Raw genomic sequence first — 27,435 nt, forward strand, 5'->3', positions numbered from 1 at the left:
CCATAATCCAAGGGCCTTCTTCTCTAGGGATATTCTCCAAAATCTGTAACATTTCCTTATGCCGCGTACACACGGTCGGACTTTTCGTCTACAAAAGTCCGACAGCCTGTCCGATAGACTTCCGGCGGACTTTCGGCGGACTTGCAGCAGACTTTCTAACGAACGGACTTGCCTACACACGACCACACAAAAGTCCGACGGATTCGTACGTGATGACGTACGCCGGACTAAAATAAGGAAGTTCATAGCCAGTAGCCAATAGCTGCCCTAGCATGGGTTTTTGTCCGTCGGACTAGCACACAGACGAGCGGATTTCGGGTCCGTCGTAGTTACGACGTAAAGATTTGAAGCATGTTTCAAATCTAAAGTCCGTCGGATTTGAGGCTGAAAAAGTCTGCTGAAAGTCCGGAGAAGCCCACACACGAACGGATTACCAGCCAGCTTTAGTCCGTCGGCGTCCGTTGGACTTTTGTAGACGAAAAGTCCGACCATGTGTACGCGGCATTAGTGTCTCTTAGATACGCTTTCGTGCTCTGAACAGCTGGTTGTAGGAAAAAGTCTATGTATTCGCCTGTCCTGGCAGTTAGTGAATCTATTCCGTTTACTATCGGTCTTGGTGGTGGATCAGTTTTACTTTTGTGTATTTTCGGTAATGAGTATATGATTGGAGTCCGACAGGAGTCTGGTATTAAAAAACGGGCTTCTTTCTTATTTAGAATGTTTCTCTTTACCCCTAGATGTACTACCTTTTCGAGTGCTATTCTGCATTTAAACATCGGGTTACCCAATAATTTGTTGTAGGTGGTTTCATCTCTCAGCATGTTCATCATGCTCTCATGGTATTGTTCTTTTGATAAAATCACGATACCCCCTCCCTTATCTTCTGGTCTAATGACCAAATCTTTGCGTTGAGTCAGTTTCCGAATACCACTTTTGATGTAACAGGGTCCCTCTTTCTTCTTTATTCTCAAATCTTTAATATCTTCTAAAACCATTTTCTTAAAAACTTTATTATCTCTCACAGGTGGGTTAAAAACCGATTTGTTCCTTAATGTACTATGTAGGATTCCATCAGTATCTGTATCGCCATATCTTTGTTTTGAAGGGTTTCCCAAAATATATTTCTTAATGTTGAGTTTCCTCACAAATTTCTGGATACCTACGTATGTCTGGAATTTGTCTAAGTTCTTAGTAGGTGCATATTTTAGCCCTTTATCCAAGACCCCTATTTCCTCATGCGTAAGCGATTGACCACTTAGGTTAAAGATGCCTTCCCCTTTCACTCTCTTTTTCTTTTGCTCTCTCTTCCCGGATCGTTTTCCTCTTTTCTTTCTTGGCTTCTTCTGGAACTTCTTGTCTCTTCTGTACTCCTTGGTGGGTGGTTCTCCCTGCCTCTGTCTAAAAAAGGCCTGGTATATTCAGTCCCACCTTGATTTGTCAGATATTGTCTATCATAATTATTTTCATCTCGATCCGTGAGTGGAGCATACTGATTATAGGTGGGTATTGGGCTCCGTTCATATTGTTGGTACTCCCTTTGTTGTGGCCCTCTTCTCTCACTATGTCCATAATCCTGTATGGGACTTCTGCCACGTGGGCCTTGGTGGTCATATGGTGGTCTTCTGTTATCCCTATACTCATAGGGTGGCCTTCTCTGGTCCCTGTTATCTCTATACTCATAGGGTTGCCTTCTCTGGTCCCTATGATCTTGTGGTGGTCTTCTGTGGTCCCTTTGATCATAAGGGTGTTTGTACCAATTGTTCCCATTCTGAAATCTCCTGTTGTTTCTCCAATAGAATGGTTTCCTCCCCCCTTGCTGTGGTGTCCGATCATTATACTGGGGTCTCCTGGTAGCTTGATGAGTAGTGTATGTTTCATAATTAACATATCTTACATCTTGGGTTTGTTGTCGAGCAAAGGGGTTATTATTCCATAGGTCTGTGGGAAGACAAATACATATGGAATAATAACCCCTTTGCTCGACATATTATTTTCTTCGGCAGATATATAGATGACAATATTGTCATCTGGGATGGCCCATCATCTTCAGTCGAGAGTTTTGTTTCCTATTGTAATGCCAATGATCTTGGCCTATCATTTACATCTGAACATAATGAGGAGAGTCTTCCCTTTTTAGATCTAGAATTATTTCATGAACAAAATTCCATTTTTTCACGTAATTATACCAAACCTACGGCAGGAAATTCTTATCTACATTACAATAATTGTCACCACCCACAGTGGGTAAATAACATTCCCAAGGGGCAATATTGTAGACTAAGACAAAACTGCACTAGGGATTCCGATTATATCACCCAGAGTATTCATCTTAAAAACATATTTTTAGAAAAAGGGTTTCCTGAAAAGTTGGTTGATCAAGCACATGCTATTTACCTTTCTGGAAAAAAGCCTAAAACATCCAAACAGACTGATCATGGCACTGTTCGCTTTATCACCAGATATCACAATAAGCACAGAAGGATGGTATCCATACTCCAAAAACATTGGAATATTCTTAAACAGGATCCCTTTCTCAATAATGACCTTGGCAACAAACCAAAGGTCACTTATAGAAGGGCCCCAACATTAAAAAACAAATTAGCACCTAGCAGATTTAAAACCACCAAACCAGAGAACACTCTTTGCCTTATTCCACTCACTGGCATGTATAGGTGTAATAAAGCCTTATGTAAGACCTGCGCCTTTGTGAGCCATGGCCAATGCAGCTTTCAACATAAGGATAAAACATACCAGTTAGAAGGTTTCTATAACTGTTCGACTGACTACGTTGTGTATTGCCTCACATGTCCTTGTAAATTATTGTACGTTGGACACACCATCTGTCCTCTGCGACAACGATTCGGCAAACATCGCCGGTTTATAGAAAAAGGCTGTGACGAACACAGTGTCCCTAGACATTTTCTTGAACACCACCACCAATCTACTGCTGGCCTACAGGTATGGGTAATTTAGTCCATACCATGCAAATTATCCGAGGCCGAGCGTTTCTCTAAACTAAGCGAGCGTGAAACTTTTTGGATACCATCATATAGAATGAATTTATTATATTACACTAACAATCCAGTGTGCAACTGTCTGCTTTTCATTTCCCTATATTGCTATACTGCAATGATACAATAACACATGTTGCACATATGCACGGTGAACCCATTTATATGACTTATGCCCCCCCCTCCCCCTCCCCTCCTCCCCAACTCTTATCCCCCCTTTTTATTAGTTTTAATCGTTTTTAAAGCTTTTTTCTATACTTGGTATCAGTCCATTTATGATAGCCTTTTTTATAGCATAAATTTAATTGAGGGCCCCCCACCATAAGACATTTAAGTAAATACTCCCATTATATTTTTCATATATTTTTATATATTTTTCTATTTTTCGTATATATATATATTTTTTTTTTTTCTTACCCATATTTAACCATTACAGAAAATGTATTGTCTCATATGACATACCCGTATTTACTCGTATGAGTAATATATATTATAGAACATAATAGTCCCACGTTTACTACCCATTATCTATTATTATTATCATGTATTTTTAATCAGTATTTTCCTTATCATTTTACTAATAATCAATAGAATATATCTTGTATTTATTCATTTATTTCTAATCTTCTCATTTTTATATTTTCATGTCTTGTGATAAATTCTATTAGCCTTATTAATTTACCATCTTTATAAGTATATTACTATTTCTTCATCAATTTGTAATCCATAGAGAATTTATCCCTCCTATCGTTATCCAATTCTCTCAGATACACCCTCTTCCTTTAATTGGTCCAGATCAGTATCTGTCTCTTACATAGAGCTATTTAAGCTTCCTTGTTTTCTGTCCTATACACACTTGATAAAGGAGCGCGCATGCCCGTTGTGAGCTTCGCGCATGCTCAGAAACGCTTAGTGGATCCCTGTGAATCTGAACTACCCGAGTGACGTCATCACCCACGTGACCCTGTTGGAACGCGGAAGTGACTTTTTGACCTTACCGCACACACAGCCGGCATCTCCGAGCGGAGGTCCGCGGCCATCTGCCCGGCATCCATCCAGCCATACACACTTGGAGTTTTGACGATACTGGGTCTTGTTCTCTATGGATGCTGTCATTCACCAGCCCAAATGTAAGTGCTCATGTATGCTTTTAATTACTGAATAAAACACTGATACTTAAGAGGCGCTTTCTCTTTAAATTTTTAAAATTACTAGCTGGAGCTCTCCATACTCTGCTGGAGATAATTAAAAAAAAGTTAAAATAATTGTATTATTATTTATATTTAGTGTAAACAAATGCAGTAGTTCAGGGTGGGTACAATTTCAGCTCAACCAGGTAAACAGGCAGCAAAATTTCAGCTCAAAATGTTTACAGGTTATCATTCAGCTTTGACAATAGGGCCCTTTGATAAGTGGAATAAAAGTGGAATAGTCTGGTATTTTTGAGGAGGGTGATTATACACACTTTTTAGTTTTGACAAATAGCGTATATACTCGAGTATAAGCCGAGTTTTTCAGCACATTTTTCTTGTGCTGAAAGTGCCCCCCTCGGCTTATACTGGAGTCACTGTGATCTGCCTACCTGATCAGCCCATGTGTAATGCTCAGACAGCAGCCGACCAGTGTACAAAAGCCACACCTCCTCCTCGTCATCGGCCGTGATAGGAGAACACTCATTTTACCAGCGGTGAGTCAGTGTTCAGTGTTCCGCTATCACAGACGTCCTCTCATCCTCATCCCATGGACCAGGATGAGAGGATGTCCGTGATAGGCGGAACACTGAACAATGACTGCTGGGAAACTGAGTGTTCCACCTATCATGGATGAGGAGGAGGAGGCACGGCTTTTGTACACTGGAATGGCCGCCGTCTGACTGCATAACACGGGCTGATCAGGAAGGCAGATCAGCACAGGGAGGCAATGGACACAGGGAAGGCATGGACACAGGGCAATGGACACAGGTAAGGCATGGACACAGGGCAATGGACACAGGAAAGGCATGGACACAGGGCAATGGACTCAGGGAAGGCATGCAATGCACACAGGGAGGCATGCAATGGACACAGGGAGGCTGCAACAGACACAGGGAGGCATGCAATGCACACAGGGAGGCTGCAGTGGACATGGGGAGGCATGCAGTGCACACAGGGAGGCATGCAGTGGACACAGGGAGGCTGCAATGGACACAGGGAGGCTGCAATGGACACAGGAAGGCATGCAATGCACACAGGGAGGCTGCAATGGACACAGGGAGGCTGCAATGGACACAGGGAGGCTACAATGGACACAGGGAAGTATGCAATGGACACAGGGAGGCTGCAATGCACACAGGGAGGCTGCAATGGACACAGGGAAGTATGCAATGGACACAGGGAGACTGCAGTGCACACAGGGAGGCATGCAGTGGACACAGGGAGGCTGCAATGGACACAGGGAGGCTGCAATGGACACAGGAAGGCATGCAATGCACACAGGGAGACTGCAATGGACACAGGGAGGTATGCAATGGACACAGTGAGGCATGCAGCTGCAGATGGGCATTGTAGACCCTCTTTTTCCACTTACAGTAGCTGCTGCATTTCTCACCCTCGGCTTATACTCGAGCCAATGCGTTTTCCCAGTTTTTTGTGGTAAAAGTAGGTGCCTCGGCTTATATTTGGATCAATTTATACTCGAGTATATACGGTAATTAAAAAAATACTGTTTTAAAATAAACATGTTTTGACTTATAAGAAGTCCATCTCCTTTCTTCGCATCAGTTTCTGTGCCTTTGTTGAGCCCCTTAGATATTAGGTCCAGGCTGTACTGAGAACATTGCTTTCTGTCCAAATCCTCATTGTTCTAAGCCACCCCCCAGCCATTCTGCTGCCAAATGCCAAATCTTCAGTGGCCAATAAAGGCTGTGGCATTTTACACTCAAATGAAAAGGGGTGGAGCATATCATTAAGAGCGGGTGGAGCATAGTGGTAACTTGTGCAAATGTCACATCCTCTATAAATCCAAAGTGCTGTCTCCGATTTGAAGTATAATAAATGTACTTTCATGCTCAGTGCCTGTACTCCAGCAGCAGTGTTATCTTAGTTCACAACTGGCTCAGTTTAATTGAAGAACTTGCTTTTTCTCTTTTTCATATTGATTCATATCAATTTATGAATACAAAATTGGGAATGTGCATGTCCCATTCCCCCAAAGATACCAGTTACTGTGTACTATGGCCATGGGTGAATAGTATTGTCTGCATGTCCTTGAGCTCTAATGCCGCGTACACACGAGCAGACTTTTCGGTCCAGCAGACAATTGGACTATGTGTGGGCTTCATCGGAACTGCAGTGGACTTTTTCGGTTGAAAATCTGACGGACTTTAGATTTGGAACATGTTTCAAATCTTTACGTCAGAACTCTGCCAGACCCAGTTCCTGACGAAAAGTCTGCTCATCTGTATGCTAGTCCGACGGACGAAAACCGATGCTAGGGCAGCTATTGGCTATCAACTTCCTTATTTTAGTCCGGTCATACGTCATCACGTATGAATCCGTCGGACTTTGGTGTGATCGTGTAGGCAAGTCCGTTTGTTCGGAAAGTCCGTCGGAAGTCCGCCGAAAGTCCATCTGACCAGTCTTTTCCGATAGACCGTCGGACCAGTCTGGAAGAAAAGTCCTCTTGTGTGTATGCGGCATTAGAGGGTTCTTCAAGATCAAGGATCTCCAAACTAAGGCCCTCCAGCTGTTGCAGAACTACATGTCCCATGAGGCATTGTAAAACTCTGACATTCACAGACATGACTAGGCATGATGGGAATTGTAGTTTCTAAACAACTGGAGGGATGTCCCTCCCCTTTCAAAATCAGTTCAGGTGTTATGGTAACCATTATGTCACTTTCCTTCTGGAATAGGGTAGCTAATACATTTTACCCCCCCTTTCAATGTACAGGTAAAAGTTTTTTTTAAACGCATACAAACCCAACCCCCCCATTCACTCCTTTACTTAATGTAGTCAACATATTTAAAGGATAAGTTCACCTTTTTACATTTCAGCCTGTAAGGCATTGCACCCGCATAAGAATGCAGGTGCAATGCCTGGATCCTGCAGACAATCTCAGTATACTGTCTGCCTATACATTGTACAGGGAGGTAGTTACTGAATGACAGGAAGGATCAATGAATTACCTGGAGCGCTCACCAGCACCATGGTAGTTCATTGAGAACTAAAAGCCATCAGCTGCAATGGCTGACAGTAGTTGTAGTTCTTCCATTCACAGAAACCTGTGAATGAATGGCGCGGCTGGGTGGGTAGTGCCCTTGCACAGGTGCGCTTTTTTAAAATAGTGACAGCAAGTGCGGGAAGAAGATCCCCAGCTTGCTGTTATAGGGAGGCAGCAGATCAGGGAGAGGCTGCAGGAGTGTGAACCTGCTACATGTTCCCAAAGGTGAACTTATCCCCTAACCAATCCTTGGTGTGTGAAACAGATGAGTCATTTTGATGACAAGATAGATCTTCTATTATATATATATATATATATATATATATATATATATATATATATATATATTATTATATTATATATTTTTTATCATATTGACATCATATATCAATATTATTCATCTTTCTACTTGTGTAGATGACCTTAAACCACAAGTCACCTGTGGCCTAGAGAATATAGAAGTGAGATTCAGCAAATGTCTTGTGGAGAAGTGGGGATATAGGACCTCATCCATCCATCTGAGAGACTATTCCTGCCAAGGAATCATTGAAAGAAGTGATAAAAGTTACATCATTTTCATCACACGGCCTGCAAATGGCAGTTGTGGGGGATCCAGTTGGGTACGTAGATGTCCATTACCATGTTATCTGTTGATGTTGTATTCATAAAATGTTTGCATTGCCATTGTCCCCATTTGTTTTAGCCCAGGCTTGTCATTTCTCATCACAATTAAATGGGCATTTGATGTTTAAAAACAAATGCCCAGTCTTGCACTGAGTGTGAATGAAAACACGTTCATCGCTGTGTCCTTATTTCAACTTCTCTAAGAGTATTCACTAAGTTGTGCTCAATATCCAGCTCATTCATGGAGAAGTCAGTTCATAAAAATGTTTAATAATGGACTCTGAGAAGGTGATATGAGGACATGGAATGACTCTTTTGCTATTCACACTAAGTACATCAATGGGCATGCTACTTTTATGTTACTTTTTCAATCACTTTATGATTATGTATCTGATGTCATTAACTCATTTTAACACATCTGATATGCAATCATACATTAACCTGTCTGTATTTTAATAAGAAATAATAAGGACTGAATGTAATAAACATAAAGGACGTACCTGATATGTTTCAAATATACAACAGACTTCCTGAAGTAATCAGATAGTAGAAAATGACTAAGGTGGTAATTAGATAAAACAAGTAAACCCCGGAATAGTCACCTACCCATCATCCTTTCTTCCCATTCTCTGTCCAATTCAAAGGCTACATTCAGATGAACACTAATGTGCATTTAAAATCCTCATTTGATAAATGTATATTTGTGATGAGAAGGTTTGATGCTGAGTATGTCCTAGCAGGCTTGCCAGTTTCTCAATAAGAATCCATAAAATAATTTGTAAATCACAAATGTTTAGAACAGATCGGGGTCAGCAGATGTAACAATGTAACTGAGCTCTGGATTTCCCCTTGAAGAACAGGAAACCCAAATGGCTGTAAAGGTGACAGTCCAGGAGGTGAATGATCTTTATGGTGAAGGTTACAATAGGGACAAGCAGAGAGTGATCAGTAAACCAATCATTGGTCACTTTATTGATAAGCTAACACATATTGTTGCCTTTCTTTGACTAAAATGGCAGCTCACACCGAGCGGCAGGCTGCAGAAGAAAGAAGTTGGATACATGACTACATGACTATATTATGTAATAAGTCCTATTTCTTAAGAGAAAAAAAAGAAAAACATTTTGCCTGGAATTGTTCTTTTTTTTGTCATTTTCTCAAATATTTTTTATTGAAAATATGCAATTTACAAGCCTCAAACAGAAAGGGGTAGATTTACAAAGCTTGCCCACTAACCTAAACCGCTACCAATGTTTCCTTTTACTGCATTGATATTATGCCTTTGCACCTAATATCATGCGGTTTTTATCATATTAACATATATGTAAATAGGTAACTATTACCAAATTATTAATTTATAGTGGAAGCATTTATGAGTAATTTAGATTTACCTGTGAATATAATCAATTGATCTGTATAGAAGATCTACAATAAAATATAGAAAAAGAAAATAAAAGAACAAGGAAAAAAACAGAAAAAAAAAATAAAGAAAACATCCTTTACATGAGTAATACAATTGTTGTTTGTAATCGTTATTTAATGTTTGCTATGAATGTTATTTTACAGAATAATGGAAAAGTTATCAGATATACAAATACTGTATACCTAGCACCATCTTCTGACGGAGTGATTATAAGAGATGAGATCCCCATTAACTTTTATTGTGATTATCCATCAGACATGGAGATCAACCTTCTAACCGCTATCAGCACCTACGTAGTGTGAGTCACTTTTCCTTTGTACCTTTCCTAGATACAGGTGTAGTGCCGAATGAGATGAGATGAGATTGCATGCAGATTTTGTAACCAACCAACTGGTGTCCAGAGCTGTAGAAATGTATTTCCCATGTTTATATAGCCCCAACATACTCCAGAGTGATGTATACATTAGGCACCACTTTATACATCAGGATTACAATCAATCTACCAGTCACACAGATATATAAACTTGGTCAGTGTCCCTGGTTTATCACCACCAAACTGCCTTAGGCTGGGAGGCTGCAGATGTAGAATAAGCAGCAAATTAGTGTCGGTATAAAGTATAAGAAGAGTCAGCTGTATATGGTCCTTTGTGTAACCCGGGGGGTAGGCTGTTCTACTCATAACCCCAGACCCTTTCCTAGATCTGGCATGCAAAAAATACACAAAAAATGCAGCAGAAAGAGTCCCTTGTGTAAACCTTTACCTTGTACTGTGCATATATCAATACTGTGTGAATATTTACTTTAATTATCCAATCATTTGCATAAAAAAGCAAAATTCACACAATTTATTGTGTGAGAATTCTGAACTCATTTAGTAAATCAGTCTTGATATCTTCCTACCATGCACTCCCTCGTAGAACGAGGTTGGTTACAAATCTTCTAAAAGTGAGATGAAATTTTAATTTATTATTTTACCCTTTTCACTGCCAGGCCCTGCGCTCCACTTTTAAACTTAACTGGCCAGACCATTTTTGCATTTTTTTCTATTGCTTTTTAATTTTTCCCTTACAACATTCAGAGTTTGTAAAAGACCCCCTAAAACCATATATTTTCTGAAAGCACATGACCGGTAGAAAAAAAAATAAGGTGCTACAGATTTTTAGGGGACAATGATATTTGTGCAAATGTTTATCAAACCATATTTTTGCTAAAACTACACTAAATCATTATTAGCAGAAAAAAAACACAGTATATTTCACAAAAGTCATACTAAATATAACAGGTAACCTGTATTGAGTTAATAAATAAAAAATGTTCGTAAATTTTAAAATGCGTCTTTTTGCGAAATGGTGAAAATCGAACATACGCAAAAGTGTAAATATCCAAATTTCTCCAAAAGTCTAAAGGTTTTCATTTTTCACTTAAAGCTTTCAGGGTTTGTTAAAGTTCCTTCAAACCATATATTTTCTGAAAGCACATGACCTGTAGTATAAAGAGAAGGTGCTCCTGATTTTAATGCCCTGCTATATTTGTGCTAATGTTTATCGAAAAATTGTAGTCGCTTAAAATACTCTAAAATCATTATTAGCAGATAAAAACACAGCACATTTCACAAAATAAATATAAAAGCTTAACTTGTATTGAGTTAGTAAATAACAAATATTTGTAATTTTTAAATTACGCCTTTTTGAAAAATGGTGAAAATTGAATGTACGCAAAAATGTAAATAACCAAATTTCTCTAAAAATCTGAAGGTTTTCATTTTTTCCTTACAGCTTTCAGAGTTTGTTAGAGACCCCTCCCCAAACTGTATATTTTCTGAAAGCAAAGGAACAGTAGAATAAAAGTAAGGTGTTACTGATTTTTAAGGCCACACAATATTTGTGCAAATGTTTACCAAAGCAATATTTTCGCTAAAAATACACTAAAATCATTTTTTCATCATAGCAGATATAAACACAGCAAATTTTACAAAATTCATGCTGAATTACTACTAAACATAAGATTTTAACCTGTGATTGGTTTGGATAGGTGACAGTGTCAACAAAAAGGCACCACCATCCCTGAATGATATATGTAGACAGGAGGATAAATTGGTGGGAATTTAAGGGTGCCAGGCAAATAGAATTACACATACACCAAAGTAAAAAAATATTTATCTCAGTTTATTAAACATAGAACAAGTTTAAAAGTTGTACTGGCTATACATAAATAATGCAGACATCAGTACACATCAAGTTAGATGATAAAGAGGGTCACTCAGCACTAATATTTTAACCTGTATTGAGTTAATAAATAACAAATATTTGTAAATTTTAAATTGCACTTTTTACGTAATGATGAAAATTGAGAGTACACAAAACTATAAATAACCACATTTCTCAAAAAATCTGGAGGTTTTCATTTTACACTTACAACTTTCAGAGTTTGTAAAAGATCACTAAACTATACATTTTCTGAAAACACATGGCCATTAGAATGAAAGGAAGGTGCTACTGATTTTTAAGACCCTGCAATATTTCAACAAATGTTTACCAAAACAACATTTTTGCTAAAAGTGCACTAAAATCATTATTAGCGGATACAAACACTGCAAATTTTACAAAATTCCTGATAAATTCCTAGTAAACATGAAAGTGAAACTTGTATTGAGGTAATAAATAACAAATATTAGTAAATTTTACATTGCTCCTTTTTGGGAAATGGTGAAAAACATTTCTCTAAAAATCTGGAGGTTTTCATTTTCCATTTACAACTTTCAGAGTTTGTAAAAGACCCCCCAAACTATACATTTTCTGAAAGCACATGGCCAGTAGAATAAAAGGAAGGTGCTACTGATTTTTAAGGCACCACAATATTTTCGCAAATGTTTATCAAAACAATATTTTTGCTAAAAAGACACTAAAATCATTATTAGTGAATTCATACCTGGCAAAATTTAATAAATAACACATACTTGTAAATTTTAAATTGCACTTATTGTGAAATGGTGAAAACTGAAAGTACGCAAAACCGTAAAAACTGTAAATAAAAACTATTTACTCTAAAAATCCAGAGGTTACCATTTTTCACTTACAGCTTTTGGAATTGAAAAGATCCCTCAAACCATACATTTTCTGAAAGCACATGACCTGTGGAATAAAAAGAGTGTACTGATGTTTTGTGCCCTGCAATAATTGTGCAAATGTTCATCAAATGGCTATGTTCATTAAAAGTACACTAAAATCATGATTAGTGCGCACAAACAAATCATAATTTACAACATAACTGCTATATGCTACTAAAGCATTGTTCACATGTGGCGTACTAAAGTGTACGTCCATTGAGGGCCATGTTTGCCCACACAGGTATGCACAGGTGTTTCGTGCATCCCCATGCAGGCAATCCCATTTACGTCAATTGGGATGCAATGGCTTCACAGGCATAGCCGCTGCTCCCAATCTGACATCCATGTGGGTGTGGGTGCATGTCCCCAAATGCAGACAGTGTGAGCCCAGGGATATGAACCCAGACCTACATGGAAGTCAAATTGTGAGCAATGTAGAAGAAATGAGAATAAAGGAGCGCCCGGTGATCAAAAAGGTATGTTATTTGTATTTTATTTTAAGTTTCAGCAATATCAAGAGGCCAACACGTTTTGGAGGACTAAAGACCCCTTCATCAGGGCTGCTAGCAAAAATAGTTGTGGCATGATCCTGTTGGAGGGTGCCTTAGGCACATGGATCTGGACTGTTAGAAGTCCTCAGCGCTGGCTGTGTGATCATAAGGACGCACACTGAGGTAGCAGCCCAAGCCCTAACAGGGCTCATTAACACCTTTTTCCAAACAGGGCACGGACCTCTGGAAACAAATTCTTTCCCTCTGGCAACACCCTACCAATCGACAAAACACACTGATAGAGTCAGTCCAACGCGATCTACACCCAATCTTCTCAACCAAATTGTGAGCAATGGCTCTGTTCACACAATTGCTACATCCCAAATGAAATCAATGGGACTGTCTGCATAGAGATGCACGGAACACCTGGGCATCTCCGTACAGGTAAACATGGCCTTGCAGGGATATACGGTGTGTATGCCCTCTACGAACAAGACCTTAGACCCCTTTTACATGAGCAGACCGATCATCAGCGGAGCGGACACATGCCTGTCATCCGCCTGCTCAGCAGGGATCAGCGGACATATCCCCAGCTGAGCAGGTGCATCTGCTTGATGGAGTCCGTTCCATGTAAAAGGGGCCTTACTATGTTTTTTTTTTATTTTTACAATTATATTTTTTATATTTAGTTTTTTTGTATTTTCTTTGGGGGGGGGGGCTCTTTGGTGAGATATACGAGGTCTAAACAGACCCAATATATATTTTTTGAGACAGAAAAAGGGACTGAAGACAGTACCTTTCTCTTCAGCCTGCAAATTATATGAATGAATAAGGAGTCTGTATAGAAACTCCTTATTCATTTATAAACTGACACATGTTAAACCTCACCTGCCCTTGCACCGTTCCTCCCCCCACTCTCTGTTAGCTTGCAAGAGCTGAGTGCATAGGGCATGTTGACCTAGCCAGCTTGAAGCAGTACCATACGGACCTGGCAGTGAAAGGGTTAAAAGCTAGTGGTATACATGTCTAATATTGCTGTTTTACACAAAAATACTTTGTGTCCTAAAACAAAGAAACTATATCTGAGAACAAAAATGAACACATCATGCCTTTATAATTTTTTCTTTTTTTTATAAACACTTAAGAGCCACCCTATAGCAGTTTTACTGCTACTGGGTGGCACCTCTGCACCGGATAATGTATATATAGGTGATCCGGCTCTTCCAGGTAGGGGGGTGTGCATACGTGCCACTAGCGGCTCACTCCCGCTGTGATCACACCCAGAGTGGGAGCCCAGTGGCAGGTACCGCAGACTCGATATCTGCCGGCATCGGACGATGTAAACAAGGCAGATCGCCGTTCTGACAGGAGGGAAGGCATGGATCTTGTATCTCTGCAAAGCAAGGACCAGGATCCATGTCTTTCCCTAATAAAAGCACCTCCCACAGTTTTCTAAAACACTAGCTAGGCACACAGTTAACTCTTTGATCGCCCCTGATGTTAACCCTTCCCAGCCAGTATCATTAGTACAGTGTCATTAGTACAGTGTCATTTTAGCACTGATCACTGTATTAGTCACTGGTCCCCAAAACGTGTCAAAAGTATCAGTGTCAGAATGTCCGTCACAAAATCGCAGCCCTGCTATATTTCATTGATCGACGCTATTACTAGTAAAATAAAATAAGCAATACATAAATAAAAATATCTGATAGTTTGTAGACGCTATAACTTTTGTGCAAACCAATCAATATACGCTTATTGGGATTTTTTTTACAAAAAATATGTAGCAGAATACACATTGGCATAAATCAATGAAGACATTTAATTTTTTTTATTAGATATGTTTAATAGCAGAAAATAAAAAATGTTTTGTTTTTTTCAAAATTTAAAAATGTTTTTGTTTATAGCGCAAAAAGTAAATAAACGCAGAGGTGATCAAATACCAGCAAAAGAAAGCTCTATTTGTGGGGAAAAAAGGCATACATTTTATTTGGGTACAGTGTCGCATGACTGCACAATTGTCAGTTAAAGTAACGCAGTGCCGTATCGCAAAAAATAGCCTGGTCATGAAGGGGGGTAAATCTTCTGGAGGTCAAGTGATTATTAATGATTATGTTCTATTACAGCTCGGTTACTATCAATGTGGCTGGAACAGCAAATTTCACAATAACGATGGGTCTATTCCAAGATTCAGGCTACACCACCCCATATACTGACTCCCAGGTGTGGCTGAACTCCTCCTCCATCCTATATGTTGGTGTCATTGTAACCGGAGCAACGGGTTCATCTCCATTTGTGCTCGTCATGAAAAACTGCTACGCCAGCCCAACAGCTGACAGCTCCTACGGCCCCAGATATGATATCCTTACAAACCAGTAAGTTCATTATCATGTGTTGTATATTATTCATCTCAAATGATAATACGTTTTGTCATTTCATCATATTTCCTGTGTTGCCAAATAAATGCAGAGCACCTGATCAGATCTGCAACCAGGAAAATATGAATAGTCCATTGAAGGAATAGACAATAGATATTGCTGAGTGATGAGGGCCACAGGATTCCCATCATCATTGTATTGGTGAAATGGTTGGGTACTCCCTGCTCTTGACATCAATAATACAAAAGCCCTACATAAGGTTACAATGCAGAAAATGCAACTTTTGGTTTTCCTACTGAGCATTTGAAGTGAGTGAAGAATGACAGTGGGGGAACAGTGGAGTGTAGGTTTGGTTGGGAAATGTTATCAAACTTGATTTAGTCATGAAATTAGTAGTTTCAGTTTGACTGGAATTTGCTAAAATTGTCCTTTTTTTGTTTTTTTGTTTTTTTAACTTTTTTTTCCCTTTTATTGGTTGAACTAGTGTCCTTTTTCAACCAGACTAATTATGTAACTATGCTATATTACCAAAAATATTGGGACACTTGCCCTTACACGCACATGAACTTTAATGGCATTCCAGTCATAGTCCATAGGGTTCAATTGCGTTTGCCCGCCCTTTGCAGATATAACTGCTTAACTCTTCTGGGAAGGCTGTCCACAAGCTTTAGGAGTGTGTCTATGGGGATGTTTGACCATTCTTCCAGAAGCACCTTTGTGACGCCAGCACTGATGTTGGACAAGAAGGCCTGGCTCGCAGTCTCTGCTCTAATTCTTCCCAAAGGTGTTCTACCAGTGTTCTGAAGTCAAAAGGGGTCCAACCCGATACCTGATAAAGTGGTCAATGAGTGTATATTGCTATTCGGACTTCAAGCTGACAAAAAAATAAGAAAAACGAGAAAAAAAAATCAAATAATGAAGTAAAAATACACAAGGAAAGTTCGAAATGATTTTTGCACATTGCTGTTTGTGTTTAGTTTTTCTTTCTTCATTTCATTATAAAATGAAGGATCATAATCACTGGTATGATTTAAAAAAAAATAACAAAAATTAACCTCCTCTAAAAATAGGTTTAAAAAAAGGAAAATTTATTATCAAATACTTACCGTAATTTTCCTTTCCTGATGGACTCCATGGCAGCCTACGTGTGGGTTAACCCCGCCTCTTCTCCAATGCTATAGGACCCCATTCCCATAAATGAGTACTCACTACTAGCTACTACGTTCCGTAACTAGCCTACTCCTTGACCAATGGGTGGGAACTCCGTCTGCCATGGAGTCCATCAGGAAAGGAAAATTACGGTATTTGCTAATAAATTTTCCTTTTTCCTGACAGACTCCATGGCAGCCTACATGTGGGAAATAACTAGCCAACCACATGGGTGGGTATGCTGAACAAAACATAATTTTACTTTGCCCTATCGGTCGATAGGATTTGCAACCCAAAGTTTACAGAGGATAGTGAGGCAGGCTCTATACAATAATGTGACATGAAGGTATTAATAGAAGCCCATGAGGCTGCCTTGCAGATGGTGTCTGGAGCCACATGTCGAGCTGCCGCCCACGAAGCTGCCATTCCCCTGGTGGAATGGGCTGTCACCGCCTTTGGAGGAGCCAAGCCCTTAGCCCTGTATGCTTGTTGTATGGTCTGTACGATCCAGGTCGCGAGTGTCCTGGTTGAGGCTTTTTTCCCTATATTGCTGCCCGAGTGAAGTACAAAGAGATGACTAGAACGTCTAAAGGGAGAAGTCACTTTGAGATATTCCTTAATAGCTTCACCTACATCTAGAGGGTGATTTTCAGTGGACCTCGGGGTCCTGAATGTAGGTAAAACGATCTCCTGATTGACGTGAAAAACTGAAGACACTTTCGGGTTGGAACCCAGCATAGGGATGAGGACTACACGGTCCGGAAAAAACATCAAGAAGGGTTCTTCATGACCAAGTGATGCAATCTCAGAGACCCTTTTGGCTGAGGTAATGGCCACTAAGAAGGCCACCTTTGCTGAAAAGTCCTTGATAGAGAGCGGACAAGGGTGCAGGACTGACCCCTGAGAAAGAAGGTCCGGCCTGAGGGGAAGAGGCACCGGTTCCCGACAGCTGAGCTGGACCTGGAGAGGGAACCAAGGCCTGTTCGGCCAGTAGGGAGCTACTGTCATCACTTCCACTGGTTCTGCTCAGGCCCTTGCAGGAATCTCAGCATAACTGGCAGTGGCGGAAAGGCATATGCCCGCTTGAACCTCCACTGATCCGTCAGGGCGTCTGTCCCGATGGCTTGACTGCAGAGACCCCTGGTGTAAAACTTCTTCAGCTTGCAATTGCAGGGAGAAGCAAAAAGATCCACTTCTGGATCGGTCTTCAGTGACAAGATCCACCTGAACGTCTCTATGTGAAGAGACCACTCGTTGTTGTCCAACTTTATTCGTGATAGGAAGTCTGCTTGAGTGTTTTGGACACCTGGGACAAAGACTGCCGAAATGTTGGTAAGGTTTTTCTGCGCCCACGATAGGATGGGCTCGACTTCCCGCAGGAGAGTGGGACTCCGAGTACCCCCTTGCCTCTTCACATACGACACCGCTGTGGTGTTGTCCATTCTTAACAGCACTGACTCCCCTATCAGGAGATGAGAAAAGGACTGTAGGGCACACCAGGCCGCTCGGAGTTCCAAGATGTTCGATCATGGGTTGGGGAGACATGCGTCCCACTTGCCCTGAGCCAGGTTCGACCCGCAAAGGGCTCCCCAACCAGTACCGCTGCCATCGGTCGTGACCGTCACCCAAAAGATGGGAGCGATGGAGTGGCAGGTCAGGAGGTTCTTGCGCTGAAGCCAACAGAAGAGGCATTGTAGAAGTTATGCGGATGACCTGATTCTTGTCCCCTGACTTCCATTGTCCTAAGAGACCTGACTGGAAGGGACGCAATCTCCATAAGGTCCATTTGACCATGGGAGTCGTGGAAACCATCGCGCCGATGACTTTCGGACACTGAGAGGCTTTCATTTGCCGAGCATGTAGGGCCCGAGAAACTCTGTCTCGAACCGTAGGAATTTTCTGTAGTGGAAGGGAGATAGTGTTTACCACTGTATCGAACTGAGCTCCCAGATATATTAGACGTTGAATTGGAGCCAGTTGACTCTTCTCTAAGTTTAGGAGCCACCCGAAGTTGGACAGAGTGGAGATTACTTGTTCCCGGTGGACCAGCAACTGCTCCCTGCTCTGAGACAACACCAGCAGGTCGTCGAGGTAGTGGTACAGACGTACCCCTTTTGATCTTATGAGTGCCACCGTAGCTAGGAGGACCTTCGAAAAAACCCGGGGGGACGTTGTCAGGCCAAAGGGGAGGCAGATAAATTGGAGATGATCTGACCCCACTTGGAAACGGAGGTATTTGTGAAATTCTTTTTCCACTGGGACGTGGAAATACGCGTCCTTCAGGTCGATTGATATCATCCAGTCGCCTGGTTGTATAGCTCTCTGAATGGTCACCAAGGTTTCCATCTTGAATCTTCCGTTCTCTATGAATTTGTTAAAATATGTGAGGTCTATGACTGGGCGCCAAGAGCCCCCCTTTTTTTGAACTAGGAAGAGAGGGGAGTATATCCCCTGGAACCATTCATCCTGTGGGACATGTACCACTGCTCCTTGAGTTTTCAGAAGGTCCACATAGGACAGCAATATCTGTTACTGATCCTCTGCACGAGGAAGAAGAGTGGAGACGAATCTGGGGCGAGGAGTACTGGAAAAGGCCTATCTGTGGCCTGACAAGACTGTCCGTATGACCCAGAAGTCTGAGATCGAGGCCACCCAGACGTGCCGGAAGAGGAGCAGACGAGCCCCCTCCCGGCCCGCCTGGGCGGGCGCAATCTCAAAAAGACTTGGCCTGATCGTGACCACTGGACGCTTGACTTTTAACAGGTTTACGAAAGGATGTCTGCCCTCTGCTCCAATTCTTCCTAAAGTCCCGGCCAGGCTTGTAGGAGCGTGCTTCCCTGGAGCATTCCGGGCTTCGTCTTCTGAACTGGGGTTTCTTTCGACCCAGCATGCGCCTGTCCTGGGGAAGAAAACCCGATTTACCACCTGTGGCTCGCGTAATGGCATCGTCAAGCTTATTGCCAAATAGTGAGGACCCCTCAAACGGGATTTTACACCATGCTTGCTTAGAACCCGGGTCAGCAAGCCGGGGGCGCAACCAAAGGGCTCTCTTGGCCGTAATCGAGGACAACATAATACAAGCCAATAGGCGGATCAAATCAACGGATGCCTCCCCCAGGAAGACCGCTGCCAGCTTCAGCTCTGCGGCTGCTGAACTTCCGGCCAGCTCTTCTGACACGCCCTTGAGGAATGACTCCACGTTCTCCGTCCAGGCCTCCATGGCTTTAGACATGGCCGCTAGTGCCAGGGCCGGTTTACAGGCCATACCGGCGAGCCCATAAATTCTTTTTAGATCTAGATCTATCTTCCTTTCGAGCCCATCTTTGAAAGATACAGCGTCTTCTAGAGGAAGAGTCACGTGTTTGGCCAGACGCATAAGAGCTGCGTCCACAAGGTGAGTATTCTCCAAACTCTTCATTTCTTCCGACTTGAAGGGGTACAATCTGGAGGTTTTATTAGACATGGAGGACTTTTTCTCTGTCTTACTCCATTCTTCCTCAATGATGTCCTTCACCTCTGGAAGGAGCGGGAAGTTTGCGCGTTCTTTCCCCAGATGTTTGAAGAATTTTTTCTGCTTGGCTGGGGGAGTGGAAGGGTCTTCCCACTTCAAGGCCTCCTTAATCACTTTGATTAATGGGGAAACCATCGCGAAATCAAATCCTCCAATGTCCTCTTCATTAACAGACTCGTCATCTGAGAAGTCAAGAGAGGCCGCATAGGGCTGGGAAGTGGCTGGATCATCACGGGCCTCATCAGCTGGCGGGCCAGACAAGGTAGTAGACTGGCTCAATGTACGAGGTGTATCCCTCTCCATTAGGGATTGCTGCACCACCCATTTCACAAGAGACTCTAAACGCTGGTTTTCCGTCTCCTTTTCCCCAACCGCACGGGCAAAGCAACGGTCACACAAGGATTTGCCCTCGGGACTCGTGTCCTACATCCCCAGAAGGCTCTGCGATCAGAGCGGCTGTCATTGTGGTGGGAGCGATGTCTGGAGGAGGAACGAGAACGTCTCCTCTGGTGGGATCCAGACTGGGAGTCTCATCTAGATCTGGATGAAGATGAATGATATTGTGGCTTGGCAAGTTCACTGACATTCTGGACCGCGGTTAGCGGGTCCGACCTGGAAGGGCTGGAGAAAAAAGAAAAAAGGGGGAGGGGAAAAAGGCAAAACATAGTATCAGCACCACAACACTCGTGCCCAAATCTCATCCCCTCCCCTCACGAGCACATACCTTGTGCGTGAGGGCTGGCCACTTAAAGGCGGTGACTTGTCCATGACCTAGGACGCGGATGTCACTTTAAGCAGTCTGCAGAGAAAATGGCCTATGAAAAACCAAGGCACCAAAATGAGGAGGTTTCAAGAAACTCTGCTTTTAAAGATATACAATGCATGGTTCAACATATAATTAAAGGAAAAGAACCCTTGCCGCATATACATATATATATATATATATATATATATATATAAAATCACATTATATGCGTTTTATTTATTATTATATAATTTTTATTTTTTTTTATAAAAAAAATACTGTCTCCTTTAAACATTTATTAATCCATATTTATACATTTGTATATATATATATATATATATATATATATATATATATATATATATATATATATATATATATATGTATATATATATATATATATATATGTATATATATATATATATATATATATGTATATATATATATATATATATATATATATATATATATATATGTATATATATATATATATATGTATATATATATATATATATATATATATATATATTTCTTAGCAAAAATAAAACAATGGAGGGTTTTTTTTTTTTTTTAAATAAATGCAGAGGTCTTAAGCCACTCACCTGGAGACCAGCAGGGAACCGCACCTCCTTTCCCTACCAAGGGAAATCCCAACACAGCAGGACAGGAGGGCTGAATTTAAATTCCCCGCCTATGACGTCACCGTGTCCCACTGCGCACACGCAATAGGAAACCGCCGCACGGCGCCTGTGCGGCCGACGAACGGACCGCCGTACCGCGCATGCGCGAGCCAAGCCTCACTCTCGAGGCGGCTACAGTGCAGGCGCCAGCGGCGGAGACTGCCGCAACCCAGAAGTGCCGTGGCAGGCTGGAATGCACATGTTCCAGCCGCCATGAGGAGAACGAGATATACTAGACTAACTACCGGGGAAACACAGGTACACTGACCACATATAGAAACTGCCATGGAGGATGCAATGAAGAAGCCACAGACCTTGCCAGCCGTTGATGAAACTGTCCGCCGGGCATACAGAGGCGACCACCCATCCACCAAGGGGGAATACCCAAGCCTCTTTAAGCTACTCGCCCGCCCATGGCTGGGCTCTGAGCTGCACCGAACAAAGGTATACCAAATCCTGGATCCATTCAATCCTGACGCGAACAGCATGTATAGGTCCATAGAGGAGGACAAAAAAGGAACGCAATGGCGAGTACTCACTTATGGGAATGGGGTCCTATAGCATTGGAGAGGAGGCGGGGTTAACCCACACGTAGGCTGCCATGGAGTCTGTCAGGAAATAAAATGCTTTAATCCTTTTTTTTTTTTTTTTTTTTTACATTTTGTATCTACTATTGTTGTTTGAGATTCTGTTAGACAACAAAAAAAACTAAAAAATTAGCAAAGTTTGCACCTGTAGCACTGGCTGCATGCTTTTGTTAAAGTCTCTTTACATTTTTCAAGTTGCTATTTGGGCTATTTAGCTAAAACTCAAGGCATACAAAAAGGAAAAGGACATGTCTGGAATGACATAATAAATGGGCCACCAGTTTGTAAACCAAATTTATTCTAACTATCACCTGTTAAGTAGAAACTTTGGCAAACTGCTATGGAAAAGAATGTATTAATGAATGGAAATTCCCATTTAGGAGGGTTACATTGGCCACTGTATAGAACATCCCATTTGCATTTTCTGCTCCCCAACAAACCCTTGTAACCCAACCAAACACATTTTTTGGTTACTTCGTAACGACCTCCCCACCTCCCCCCCTTTTTTTCTCTTTCTTCCTTCAAATATCCTCTTTCATACCTACTGATTTGGGCTTAACCCAGCTATTTGATGTTCATTAACAGTTGCTTGATACCTACAGCCTTCCTTGACTTTGGGCACTGGTAGCCGCTAGGCAGGCAAACTGTTGCACCTGTTACCTTTATCCAACTGATAGTTGCAACACTTTAAATGTATACAACTATGCTTGATATATCTCTGTACTGCATGTTCAAAAAAATATTTTTCCAATAAATCTTGTTTGAAAAAAAAAAAAGATTGTTATTCATATTAATATCCTGATATTGCTGAACATATTCTAATCCTTGTCTGATGATGACACTTTTAGATGCCCCAACAAGAATGACCCAACACTCTTTGTGGCAGAAAACGGAGTGTCCCTTAAAGGTCGCTTTTCCCTTCAAGTGTTTAAATTTCTGGCAGGATTCAGTCAGATTTATTTACACTGTCAGGTCGGCTTGTGTGACACCTCTAACTCTTACTGCGCAGCTGTAAGTATGGATTGATAACATGCAATTCTTTATCTTTAAGTTGGGATTTCAGGAAACCAGATTCATTCTAAGTAGAAACTGATAGACGTGAGCTGTTTCTCTTGAAAAGTGATTTTGTTAATCTGTTCGGCTAATCTTGTGGTTTAAAACTCCCTGCCACACTGCACAGCCAGAAAGATAACTCTGTTTCCAGCTTCAGCAATACAACTTCCTTTGTCACCGGCCTGCTGATTGGACAATGAGTTATCCTAGTGATAATGATGGTTAATTATCCAATGATCACTTTAGAGATAGGGATGGAACACAGGAGCCTAGAAATCTGAACAAGAAAGTAGGACTAGCGCCCTCTAGACATGTATTGTGGCAGAAGGGTGGGAATCATGAAAAAGATTGAAAGTAACAATTTTTTTTGTCAGGTTGAACAGTTTACTATTTCAAATGAGTAGACTGATAGGCTAACTGGGCTCCACTAAAAGCTGAACTATACTTACCTGCTCTCCAGTGTTGTGTTTCCCGGAGTTTACCGCTGAGCCGGGATGAGCTGAAGACCCCCAGGTTTGGTTCGCAGCAGAACATCCAAACAGGCAAAAAAATTTGTTCGAACACCGTTAAAGTCTATGGGACACAAACATGAATAATCAAAAGTGCTATTTTTAAAGGCTTATATGCAAGTTATTGTCATAAAAAGTGTTTGGGGACCTGGTTCCTGCCCCAGGGGACATGTATCAATGCAAAAAAAAGTTTTAAAAACGGCCATTTTTTTCGGGAGCAGTGATTTTAATAATGCTTAAAGTGAAACAATAAAAGTGAAATATCCCTTTAAATATCGTACCTGGGGGTGTCTATAGTATGTCTGTAAAGGGGCGCATGTTTCCCAGGTTTAGAACCGTCTGAGAGCAAAATGACATTTCTAAAGGAAAAAAAGTCATTTAAAACTACTCGCGGCTATAATGAATTGTTGGCTCTCCGCAATACACATAAAAATCATTGAAAAAACCAGCATGGGATTCCCCCACAGTCCATTACCAGGCCCTTTGGGTCTGGTATGAGTATTAAGGGGAACCCTGCACCAAAATTTTTTAAAAAATTGTGTGGGGGTCCCCCCAAATTCCATACCAGGCCCTTCAGGTCTGGTATAGATATTAAGGGGAACCCCGCGCCAAAATTAAAAAAAATGGCATGAGGGTCCCCCTCAAAATCCATAACAGACCCTTATCCGAGCATGCAACCTGGCAGGCTGCAGAAAAAGAGGGAGGATGAGAGAGCACCCCCCCTCCTGAACTGTACCAGGCCACATGCCCTCAACATGGGGAGGGTGCTTTTGGGGTAGCTGCCCCCCCCCAAAGCACCTTGTCCCCATGTTGATGGGGACAAGGGCCTCATCCCCACAACCCTTGCCTGGTGGTTGTGGGGGTCTGCGGGCGGGGGGCTTATCGGAATCTGCAAGCCCCTTTTAACAAGGGGACTCCCAGATCCCGGCCTCCCCCCCTGTGTGAAATGGTCACGAGGTACAAATGTATCCTTAACATTTCACAAAAACGTGTGAAAATGGTAAAAATTACAAGACACGGCTTGGTACAAATCCTTTATTAAAAAATAAAAAAATAAGTGCCCCACAAAGTCTATTCATCTTCTTCTTCTCTTGCTCTGATGGACCGAAAAAGATAAAAAAAAAAGCTGCATGCCACCACTGATCATGAGGGCATGTGGCCTGGTACGGTTCAGGAGGGAGGCCTTTCCTGCGGCCTTCCAGGTTGCATGCTCAGATAATGGTCTGGTATGGATTTTTGGGGGGACCCCCACGCCATTTTTAAAAAATTGGCGAGGGTTCCTCTTAAAATCCATACCAGACCTGAAGGGATTTCAGGTATCAGTCCAGGGCCATTTTAATTGGCTGGCCCACGATGATGTCAATCCCACACATGCGCAGGAATTCAGTAATTTGGCTGTGTTGCATTTCTACACTGAGGAGCGTATGTGCAGTGCGGGCAGGCAGATAAGGGAAGTTTAATACAGATAAGACATTGTATGTCTCTTCTACATTAAAAAGGAAGGCAATACTGCCTGTCCTCAATTTTGTATTTTTTAGTTTAAGTTCTATTTTAAGCTGTCATTGTTGTGTGTATATTTGTGGTGGGGATATTAGAGTGAAAGCTCCTCTGGTGCAGGGGAATGGCTCAGTAAAGAAGAACAATAGGTGTCACTTTGATTGGGCCATTAGAGTAAGTTCAATTGTTGGTTTGTCTATATGTAACAAATATCATTTTCTTTTGTAGACTAATAGAAAAAAGTGTTACAAAAGAAGGATCTCATTTAAAAATTCAAATAAAATGTAAATGTACATATATATATATATATATATATATATATATATATATATATATATATATACATATACACTGTATATAGGGCATTTTTCTCAGAGAAAAGGTGCAGGAACTCCCCCCGTCTGAGTCACCCCTTGCCTCTGCCCCCTACCCACCTCTGACCACCGTCCCTTGATTCCACTCACTACCCACCTACCAGTACTGCCCCTTTTAGAGAATACAGAACCAAGTATGGTTTTGTGGTGCTAAATCATTTGTATGAAACATGTTGATGATAAAAAGAAAAGCAGTAAAATAGATCCCCTGCAGTCAGCAACAATAGAATCCCAGCAATAGATTCCCACACAACAATAGACTCCCCCAGCAACAATGGACTCCACCCCAACTACACACAACAAAATGACACACCCAGTAACAAAATATCCACCCAAGCAACATTAGATCCCCCAGCAGCAACAACAGATCTCCCAGCAGCCAGCATCAATAGATCCTCCAGCAGCCAGTAAAGATAGACCTCTCCCTCAACAGTAGATCCCTTCCAGCAACATAAGACCCCCAGCAACAATAGATTCCCCGTCAGCAACAATAGACCCTCACACAAAATCAGATCCCCACCAGTGACAATAGATTCCCCAGCAGCCAACATCAATAGACCCTCCAGCACAGCCCACACCCCATGCTATTACATACATTCAGTGCTGGAGGTGCCGGAACTGCATTCCCCCGCTGAAAAAAAGCCCTGACTGTATATATAGAAAACAATGGCATACAATTTTTCAATTTAATAGGATTTTATTGGGATGTCTATTAAATAACACTTTAATTATTTTTATTGTATATTGACTCCATAATGAGTATGTACATCATGCATTTTTTATGTATTTTTTGCAATTTAAATTGTTCACTATTTGTAAAAAGAATTGATAATGATGATTTTTTTTTGCATTAATTTGCCCTTAAAAAAGAGGTTTGAACAATATATATAATTTTTTTTAGGCAACTATATGAATAATAATTAAACAGCAGAAAAAAAGAAAGAGAAATGTAAATATCTATCTATCTATCTATCTATCTATCTATCTATCTATCTATCTATCTATCTATCTATCTATCTATCTATCTATCTATCTATCTATCTATCTATCTATCTATCTATCTATCTATCTATCTATCTATGTGTATATATATATATATATATATATATATATATATATATATATATATATATATATATATATATATATTTAACTATTTAACTAACTGATATTTCCAATAAAAGTGAGGAGTTTTATATGTTCTGATTTACCTAACACTGGAGAAGTTTCTATAATACATTATAAAATTCTCATACCTGTGATGGAGAAACCCTCATGCCGCGTACACACGGTCGGACTTTTCGTCTACAAAAGTCCAACGGACGCTGACGGACTAAAGCTGGCTGGTAATCCGATCGTGTGTGGGCTTCTCCGGACTTTCAACGGACTTTTTTAGCCTCAAATCCGACGGACTTTAGATTTGAAGCATGCTTCAAATCTTTACGTCGTAAGTACGATGGACCCCGAAGTCCGCTCGTCTGTATGCTAGTCCGACGGACAAAAAAACGACGCATGCTCATAAGCAAAAACTAAACGGAAGCACTCGGTCTAGTAAAACTAGTGTTCGTATTGTAGGTAGCACATTCATCACGCTGCAAAATCTGTGATCGTTGAATGCAGCGCATTTTATTTCTTCTTTACGAAGGCTCTATAAAGAACGAAGGTGTTTTGCTGTTCATAATCAGAGTTCTCCCAAACTGATTTCTGGATTCTTTTTCTCTTTGATCTCATGAATGATATAGTATGCATTTTAAAAACAATGTTTCCATACTAATAATACTTTTTCCCCTTTTTTTTTTTTAGGTTTGTAAAGTTACCACAAAGAACCCATTATTCTGTTTTTTTTTTTTTATAGTGATTATTTTTTAGTTTTTAGATAAAGTTAACCCAAAGCACCGTTTTTGGTTACGTAAATTTTTGGATTTTCAAGACTTACCACTTGAACATTATTAACATTAGTAATGTATTTTTGGTGTGTTTTTTTTCTAACTCAATGAGATTGTTGTCCCTTGTTAATTTAACATTGTGTGTAAAATCAATGATTTCAAAGAAAAAACATAAAAAGTCTTTTGCTAAACTCAAAAAATGATCCATTT

General features: G+C 40.9%; 1 protein-coding gene across 1 annotated transcript in view; it reads left to right on the plus strand.

The window, feature by feature from the left end:
- LOC141147854 (uromodulin-like) overlaps window positions 1-27,435 on the plus strand; it is a 144,635-nt gene that overhangs the window by 84,841 nt on the left and 32,359 nt on the right. The window contains exons 12-15 of the mRNA XM_073635021.1: window positions 7,630-7,832; window positions 9,403-9,557; window positions 14,983-15,231; window positions 22,755-22,917. Of these exons, the coding sequence (XP_073491122.1) occupies window positions 7,630-7,832; window positions 9,403-9,557; window positions 14,983-15,231; window positions 22,755-22,917 (770 nt within the window). The remainder of the gene's footprint in view (window positions 1-7,629; window positions 7,833-9,402; window positions 9,558-14,982; window positions 15,232-22,754; window positions 22,918-27,435) is intronic.

This window comes from Aquarana catesbeiana, linkage group LG06 (assembly GCF_042186555.1).
Source record: "Aquarana catesbeiana isolate 2022-GZ linkage group LG06, ASM4218655v1, whole genome shotgun sequence".
In the NCBI taxonomy this organism is placed as follows: Eukaryota; Metazoa; Chordata; class Amphibia; order Anura; family Ranidae; genus Aquarana; species Aquarana catesbeiana.